Below are 9258 nucleotides of genomic sequence, written 5' to 3' on the forward strand. Positions count from 1 at the left end.
CAGTAGGGCGGGATGTTCAAAAACGTTACAAGGTAAAAAAAAAAAAAAAACATCTTTAACCTAGGTTGCAGGTAAATGGAATTCCAACCAGGGAACACCTAAGTATGGTACAACTTAATGAAAATGATTTCACTATACCAATGTAGTTAAGTTTGCCCATGCTTTTTATTCATCATCTCTCAAACGCATCACTGCCATTTCATCCTTACCGACCATACATTTCCCAATCCCCCCCCCCCCCCCCCATAGAAATATAATATAATTGTAGTTCTCATTATTTGTGACGACTGCAGTATCTCAGTGATACAGCATGTTGAACTATTCAGTTGAGGGCGGGGTACTGCAATAACCTTAAGGATAGTAGAACATGGGATAAATTATAAAGAAACAATTTGCTAAAACACCAGTTAGATAAAATAGCACATTTATTAAGAAGAGACAGCATTTATCAGCAGTTCCTACTTTGTAGATGTTATTTGCAGAGCTAAAACTGAGGAAGGTGGGGGGCATCTCAAGTTACTCCATCAGTCCACCTGAAGCTCTCAGGGTTGGGAGAAATCAATAAGGAGAGTAGGATTCCTTATTGGCATTGATCACTCTCACAGGAATTCATACATACTCTGTGATTGTGACTGTGTGTGGAGCGCAAGAGTGTATGATTGTTGTCTGTCTGTACCTCAGTGGGGATAATGGGAGAGTGATGCAGCTAAATGTAATTATTGAAGACTTAGGCCTACATATCTATATGACGGCAAGCCTTTGATTCTTATCCAAGGTGAGCTTATGTAGGGTTAGGATTTTTGCACACTAGGACTTTCGTGGGCAAAAATAAATAAATAAAAACCATGCAATTAAGTAATGAAAAGCACACCAAAAAAAGGAACCTCAAAGCAGATAATGGTAAAACAAATGTATTCAAACCAAGGCAACAATGACTCAATCAAAACAAAATTACACACAAATAACAGACAAATGCTTTGACAATAAACTAGCTAAATCATGGTAATTAAAAAAAATACAAAAAATAAAACCAATCCTGAGAAATGTTAAAGCTACAAATCTTTATTAATCATTTAGCAAATATCTCAAGATTAAACCCCACTTTCTTACTTAAATTATACAATATAAAATGTAAAGAATTCCATACTATGCTAATCACATTTCTCTTCCTGACAGTCAGTGTTTGCCTGGCTGTCATCCTCAGCAGAAAGGCCACAGTCTTCTTTACAATTAACCATTAATAAAAATACCTAACACCTCAATAATAACAATATTTTGATGAAAAAAAAACAACCGCTGTCACACTACAATAAGTGTGATATTGTACCATACAGTATATACACACGCAACTGTGTAGATTTCGATTAGCCAACAAACAAAAAATTTACATTTTTTTTGCAGTTTTTCAACTAAGGAACAAAAGGTGCTTCTGATTATTTATGGATTGTTTCATTTTTATATAAAAAAAACAACAAATAAACCAAACTACTATCTACTATCAGCTGACTATCAAGTATTGTAACCTCCCCTGGCTGATTTTCCAGCAGCATGGAACATGGAGGGAAACCTCAGGAGTGAGGGGATTTACAACACCTGGATCAACTATTTGTCAAGTATTCAGCAAGTGTGAAATCAATGACAAGTGTGGAGAGGCTTGGGGGAACATAAGACAAGGCTTGGTAAAAGACGTGTCATTCTTGGAAAGAGCTACGTTCTTGATACAGAGGCAATTGGACACACAAAAACAATGCAAACATGCAGCTACTGACTTCCAGGCTAACTGTATGGAAGAATATAGGATGTCACTGGGACACCTTAGAGACTAATAACAAAATGCTGCGGTCTACTTTAAGACAAGGTATGCTAGGGATTGATGAGACAAAAATACTGGCCTAAACTGAACTATTTAATGGAGAGACGGGGAAGAGGAGAAATATTCAACAGTGAAACATGCACACACCCATATCTACGCACAGGTGCATAGTGAATAGGCTATAGATCATGATTAAGACTGGTGCAAGCACACTGTTTTTACATCATGTTGATTTGACTAATAGCGACTCAAATTAGTTCTAAAAGTGTGCAGGCTTAAGAAAATAAAAAATAAACACTTTTCCCTGGGATCATAATTTCAAAATTGCAATAAAATAATTCTTAAGGCCACTCAAGCTTTCTGGTCACAGCCAGTTTCAATTTAGCATACCACTGAAAATCTTGCTTAGCAACAAATGTTCAACATAACTAGTTCTTTCTAACTCATTTCACTTTCTAACCCTCTAGGTAGCCATGGATAACTAATTATTTATGCATACACACAATTGTTCTTCACATTGTAAGTCCTACATTCATGTTCCAATAATTTTAAAGAATCCAGCAGTCTCTCGAAGGAGTACATTACATAAATACTAAATAAAATAAAACGCTTAGGCTCTTCCAGTTATTAACTCCTAATGACACAATTGTATCGGGATAACTTATGTTTACGTTCTATCTTGACCTAGTACTTAATCATCACTACAGCACAAACAATGTGAGTAAAAAAATTAAATCATATTAATCACAGAGTGTTATGAATGCAGGATTACTAAGAGTTTTATAAAACAAAATTTTACAACACAAAACACTCTTTGGTGAAACAAAAAGGCATGCACAATCATAAAATGAGCAGAAAAGGCAGTGACCATGACAAAGGACATGCATTTTTGAGTCAATTTAGACATGTTCCTGATTCAGGACCTGTCCCACTAGAGTATTTGTTAAATTATCAGGTCCCTCACTGTTGGCAATGTAACTCAAATCACTCAGAACTATTTCACATAACCTTTCAAAGGTGGCCTTTCATCAGCTGCAAACCAAGCCATGTACCGTTAAGTGGAAAACACAGAAGTTAGAGGGTTTTATCAATGTGATTAAAAACCAGGTAAACCCTCAAAGGATTCAATTTCTGATAACGTTATAGTCTAGTTGCCTCAAAAGTTACCTGCTAGGACAGATATTTATGCGTGCCAGCATAACAAGTGGACTTCTTACTTGTGATCACATTTGAGGAAACTTGCATCAGCTATATGAAACAGCACAGCATGGGATAGTCCCATTGAGGTACACATGCATTTTTTAAACATATTATGCAACAGAATTGTGAAACCAACCTTGAATGTGATAACACTTCATCAGCAGTCTTATAAAACAGCACATGAAATGTCAATGTGCTGCAAAGAACAGGCTGTAACAGTATGAACTTGTTGAAATTACTGGCATGTTGTCTTCATCAGACTATGGCACATCTTATATCAAAAGCTAAAGTACATTTTTTGCTCTAAAACACCAGCACGTTGGGAGATAATCAAACACAGAAATAAAAGTCAAAAAGAGCAAGCAAAAACAACATTCTAAAGCCTAACTGATCAAATTGGTAACCATCTCCTCCTAACCTCCACCAACAACGCAATCTCTAAAACAATATCTTTCATTTTTTATTTAGTAAGAATCTGTCAATTTTCATGATTTCACCTCCTGTTCCATCTGACTAAATACTGGGCCTGATTTTTTGTTGATCAGCATAGCAGCCTATCTGCATTCCCTTCACTCCAAGCCACACCTCATCCAAAGCAATAACAATAAGTGTATATATAAAGAGGGACAGCCACTAACACTTCAGAACCCCTCAGTATAATCCCAGGCACGTCCTGCCAGACAAGAGAAACCTTGTTTGAAAGTGGGAAATCCTGTCTTATTTCTTTGCGATGTGGTAATGTGCCACGTGGTGAAAAGGTATCAGATGTACAACACACACAAACTCTCTCCATTCCCTTTACTCTGTGTGACCTTAGTCAGTGAGGAAGGCATTTTATTCTGCCTCCTGCCCAGCATTCCAAATTTGTGGTCTCTTTTTTGTCCTCTTATCAACATTCTCCCCTTGGATCTTGTGCTCTCTCCCATCTGTATGCTTGCCTTGTGTCTTTGATGTCACTTTGACCCCCCCTTTCTTCACAGTCTCTTGTCCTTCATGTCCCCGTTTCCCCCTCGAACTTATGTTCTCACAGCCGACAGAGGCAGAAGAGTGTAGGGATGAACACACCGAACGCCACCAGGATAGGGAACATGAGGCTGCTATTGTCGGCCGCATACGGGTTTGGCGTTCTGGGGCCTGACTGGACCTTGTACTTGGGAGCTGTCGAGGTACTCTTCTTCCCACCCTCCTCGCCTACCTCAGTCTCTTCTTCCTCCTCCTCCTCAAGTTCTTCACGTTTCTCCAGTCCAGGGTGAGGCTGGAGTTTTGGTACATCTGAGATGCAGAAAATATAGAGGGGGCTGAGATTATGGGTTTAAAGATAGTGTAAGTGAAAATAGAAAGGTAATACAATTTTGTCATACAGAACTTGAGGACAATGAGAGATTGTGATAACTTTAGACTGGATTGTGCATACAATTAATTGATCCAGGAGCAAATTAAAAATGTTATTGAAAATGAATGGGACAAAAAAAAGAGCAAATATTCCATAATAATACAACATGCCATTACAATTCATTAAATAATTTCAGAATTATAAAGACAACATCTTAGAGAATGCAATTTTTTACTGGCACTGTTGAATATTCTCCTGTTAAGACTTATGAGGCTCACCATCTAATGTCCCTTTCATCACGTACAGAGCACAGACCTTGGGGTTGTCATAATAACCCTGAGAAAACACAGGGCAGGTTATCAGTTCCCAGCAGATAAAGCCACGTGTCAAATGAACATTTTGAAAAACACTATCCTACCATTATTTGTAAAAAATATTAATGGCATAGAAAAAGCCTAAACAAACACACATTTAGAGTTGAATGTAGGTAATAGTACATTTTGTGCTTGATCGTTTAACTTGAGGACACTTCTGATTTTTTTAATGAGTCAGGAGGAGAGGAAAAAACAATATTCACTGACACACTTCAACTCACCTTGACAAACTCCACAGTGAGCTTGCCATTGAAGGTGGACACCTCTCCCTGGACACTCAGCTTACCGCGGCGTATGGAGAAGGGCACTATTTCGTCATGAGCTGTACTGTGACCGACCCGCTCAAAGATATCCAGGTCTTTCACCACCACATGGTCATTAAGACGCACATCAAATACCTGTAGAAAGGATAATTTCAGTCAGCCAGATTCACAACATGAAAATAGCATGGGAGGCCTCCCGTGTGGCGCAGTGGTCTAAGGCTGCTGTGCCACTAGAGAGTCTGGGTTCGAGTCCAGGCTCTGCCGCAGCCGGCCGCAACCGGGAGACCCATGGGGCAGCGCACAATTGGCCCAGCGTCGTCCGGGTTAGGGGAGGGTTTGGCCAGCAGTGATTTCCTTGTCTCATTGCGCACTAGCGACTCCTGTGGCGGGCCGGGCGCAGTGCACGCTGACAAGGTTGCCAGGTGTACGGTGTTTCCTCTGACACATTGATGCGAATGGTTTCCGAGTTGGATGGGCTTCAGAGGACACATGGCTCTCGACCTTCACCTCTCCCGAGTCCGTACGGGAGTTGCAGTGATGAGACAAGACTAACTACTACCAATTGGATACCACGAAATTGGGGAGGAAAAAAAGGGGGTGAAAATACCAAAGAAAGAAAGAAAATAGCATGGGAAATCCTCAGTCCTAAGTGTACTGTAAGAAGTATTTAGATTACTATAATCATTACCTTGCAATAAAACATCTGTTGGAATTATTTGTTAATGTTGAGACTATCAACATCATCATCTAAGTTGAACAACAATCTTTGCTGCCAAATTAGAATAACATTTTACTGGAATAACAGTTTACTGGACAGAACTTTGAGATCTAAACAGAAAACATATTATGATGATTTGATGGCTGTCATACCTTCTGCTGAGACTGTGCAAAGTAGACTTCTGCATACTTCATGACTAGTATATAGTCTCCTTCCTCACGAATTGGCACTTCATAGCCAAAAGTATCCTCATTGTAGCGTTCTGTCTGGTAGAGAACCTGGTCTTCAGGACTAGAACGCAATATGGGCAGACGGACTCCATAATCTGATGCTAGAGGGAAATACAAAGAGTAGATTGTTTACTACGTTGTCGATTTATAAGCAATTGAGTCGCATTTGCACCCAACACTACTCACATAAGCTTACACAATACAAACCCATTTGCTTACCCATCTACTGGAACAGTAGTGATGCCTGCATACATTTACTTTCTTGTACTGTATTTGCACACAAATGCTGCAAACAAGGCAAATAGTGCATGCATTTTTATGACTGATAAAATAATGTAAAAAATGTGAGATGCAAACTTTCTGCCTAACCATGGTTTGGCATGTTCAAATATGAATGACTTATCTGTTCTGGCAAGTTAGCGGCAGATAGCCTAGCGGTTAAGAGTAGCCTAGCGATTTTAGAAACATGAGACACACACTTTACATGTTGCATTTATATTTTTGTTCAGTATATTTCCTGACAGACCCATTTGGTCTTTAGTTTTAGTAGAGTGGATGTAAGAAACCATCTGAAATGTCACTTCTGAGTGAAGTGTTTTTCATCAAATGAATAGATGAACATGAAGTGGAACTAAGCAAAGTGGCTATCATACAACATCAAATAGGACGTTATCACTGTATCCTTTACCTCATACTTTACTTTTAATTAACTACTCATGTTATTAGTTTCCAATGATTGATTTTAAAGAAATACATTTCTGAAAATCATTAGTTATCATCACAGTTGGCTGAATTATTCTTCCATGAGGTGCTTCATTTTCGAGCGAGGCACTAGAAAGTAATGCTGACTCTTCATTGGGTTAACCTGGTTAAATTGCGGAAGTCAAAACCATGCATGAGTCGATTAGCTTGAAATATCTTATTTATGAAAAATACACATCTGCAATCAGACGATTACCCTCTGCCAGATGAAAATATTTAACTTGGTTTTAGCCAAATAGTTAAACGTGTGGCTAATTTCACACAGATTTAACGTGTAGCTGGCTAGTTAGCTTTTAATTGAAATTTAGCAGTCACATTTGCAATAGGGAACTCTATCAGTATCATACAAAGTTAGAGGTTAACTAGGAAGCTAATAAGGAAATGGCGATTCAGCCATGCCTAGACACTCACCTTTCCCAAGCTTTCCTTCCAAAGGATCCTTCTTAAAATGAATGCCATGCATGTCTGTGTGAGCTTCCCCGCCAGCGTTCACTGCCCAAATAACTCGTTCAGCAAGATTTGGGCCCCCACCATCCGCCCAACAGTGTTCAGCCAGCAACGACAACACCGCCATGACCAGCCCGGGGACCAATGGGACTTTTACCCACCGCATTGCCATACACAGCTTGGTACAAGCAGACACACACCAGTTGGCCCAAGGAAGCTGTGTGAGAGAATGCATCAATAGTAGGTAGTTAGCTAGCATAATTGACAGCACAAAACCCTCCCCAGATAGTCAAATATATTCAGCTAGCTAGCATGTTCGCTCTCTGGCTAAGATTATCATTGGATTGTGAATATGTTGTCGCTGGCAAACGTTCGCTAACTAGAATGTACGGTCAACACAGTTTACTCTATATAAAATGTAAAATACTCGTAGATCGAATTGCCTCGTTGGGCTTTACTACATTTAGCTAGCTACAGTACCTGTCTAGCTTGTTAGCTATCTCAGCTTGATAGCTGACCTCCTCTAGCTCTCAGCAGCTGTGGCTAGCTGAATACGAAGTTCTTACGTTGAAAAATCCTTGGTGGAACTTGCTTCTATGCCTGTTTCCTGCTAATTATAAAACCGAATAGTCCACAATCTACACTGCGGCTCTCATTGACAGTAATGGCCGTTTGGTCTTCTTTGCCAAATTGGTATGACTGACGTTGATTTCCATAGAGGCACACACATTGCATGAGGGTGTGAACGAACTGCTGGTTCACTGTACAGGAAGTGGATTACTGAAGAGACACCCAATCACATGGCATTATTGAAGTATTTCTACATATGTATTAAAAGTTTAGCATATTCATAGAAAATGCTTTGGATTCACGAATCACATACAGTTCCATACAACCGCTGTATATTAACTTTCACTTTATTTACCAATGAGAGGGTCAAAGTTGATGCAAAAGAGACCGAGTTGAGTTTTGCTTGAAGTGCAACGTTGTTTAGTTGGCAAAATGCGGAAGGTACACACAATTACATCTAATGGGAGTTATTCGTGATTTTATTCATTGTGTGTTCGAAAATAACATTTAGAATACATAGATATAATATATAGATAAGAATTACAATTTTAAAAAACGTTTGCAGTTCAAATCTGCATATGTATTTTGTGCAAATTTGAATGACGAAAGTGCTCCTGTAAATCGCCATGGACAAGAGCGTCTGCTACATGGCAAAAAAATAAATTAAAGTGATATTAATTTCCCCAGATTTCCCTAATCACAAAATCGGTAGAAGGAAATGGCCGTGTTTCATGTCGTATTTATTGTAGGTGTGCTGCGTAAATTATCAGATTTCACATTGCTATACGAAGTGTTTAACTTCTCGAGAAACCCATTAACAAGACAAGAAGGTTGCTGTATAAAGCAATGTGGCTCCCGATAAATGTAAAACACTTTCTCAGGCATTTTGGGATCTGATTGTCGGCGCAGCGCTACTACAATGAAAAATAGCCTGGAACGCAACCGATGTTTGAAATATTGTCCAATCAGAAGAGTCCAACGCAGCACGCTTGCACTGCACTATGGGTTTGTCAAAAAAGGCCCTTGCTATCCGGGATCCTTGGGACGTGCCTACCCACCATTGAAGTTTACATTTCAATTGGTTAGGTAGGAAAGGGACCAATCCTGGTCCTATAGAGCTACCGTCCTGTAGGTTTTCACTCCAACCCTAATCTAGCACACCTGATTCTAATAATTAACTGGTTGATAAACAATCAGGTTACTTACATCTACAGCATTGTTCTACAGAATAGTTCTCCAGGAGCAGGGTTGGAGAGCCCTGGGTTATGGTCAGTGGTGATTTTTAGCATGTTAATCTTGGTGGGGCAAAAAATAAATACAAGTGGGATGCATGCTAGCAAAGCCACTACACAACACTAAACAATACATTAATTGCACTATACCACTGAGACACCTGGCTATCAGATGATTACATTTCTCAATAACAGGTTATAGGCTACATGTGCACCACCAAGTAAGAACAGTAGGTGAAATTAAGAGGTGAAAATAGACCAAATTATTAGGGTGAGGCACATGGGCTACTAACAGCTTACTACACAACATACACTT

General features: G+C 39.3%; 1 protein-coding gene across 2 annotated transcripts; it reads right to left on the bottom strand.

Annotated features, from left to right (window-relative positions):
* Positions 1–895: 895 nt before the first annotated feature.
* mlec (malectin) lies at positions 896–8069 on the bottom strand. 2 transcript variants are annotated; one of them, XM_021621315.3, is made up of 6 exons: positions 7707–8069; positions 7105–7357; positions 5854–6032; positions 4942–5118; positions 4625–4682; positions 896–4285 (listed from the first exon to the last, which is right to left on the bottom strand). In XM_021621315.3, exons 2-6 carry the CDS (start codon positions 7310–7312, stop codon positions 4038–4040), a joined length of 870 nt encoding a protein of 289 aa, XP_021476990.1. In that variant the 5' UTR covers positions 7313–7357; positions 7707–8069; the 3' UTR covers positions 896–4037. The 2 variants fall into 2 exon arrangements, with proteins under 2 accessions (XP_021476990.1, XP_021476989.1); XM_021621314.3 differs by having other exon boundaries at positions 7621–7922.
* Between the last annotated feature and the right edge of the window lie 1189 nt (positions 8070–9258).

This window comes from Oncorhynchus mykiss, chromosome 11 (assembly GCF_057628025.1).
Source record: "Oncorhynchus mykiss isolate SJ-2025 chromosome 11, ASM5762802v1, whole genome shotgun sequence".
Taxonomy (NCBI): Eukaryota; Metazoa; Chordata; class Actinopteri; order Salmoniformes; family Salmonidae; genus Oncorhynchus; species Oncorhynchus mykiss.

Excerpts from the sequence above, each read along its gene's own strand:
- mlec (XM_021621315.3), bottom strand. The coding sequence starts at position 7,312 with ATGGCAATGCGGTGGGTAAAAGTCCCATTGGTCCCCGGGCTGGTCATG. Across the intron at positions 6,033-7,104 it reads GGAAGGAAAGCTTGGGAAAG|CATCAGATTATGGAGTCCGT; the intron begins GTGAGTGTCTAG and ends ATTTCCCTCTAG. Across the intron at positions 5,119-5,853 it reads TTGCACAGTCTCAGCAGAAG|GTATTTGATGTGCGTCTTAA; the intron begins GTATGACAGCCA and ends TCCTTTCTACAG.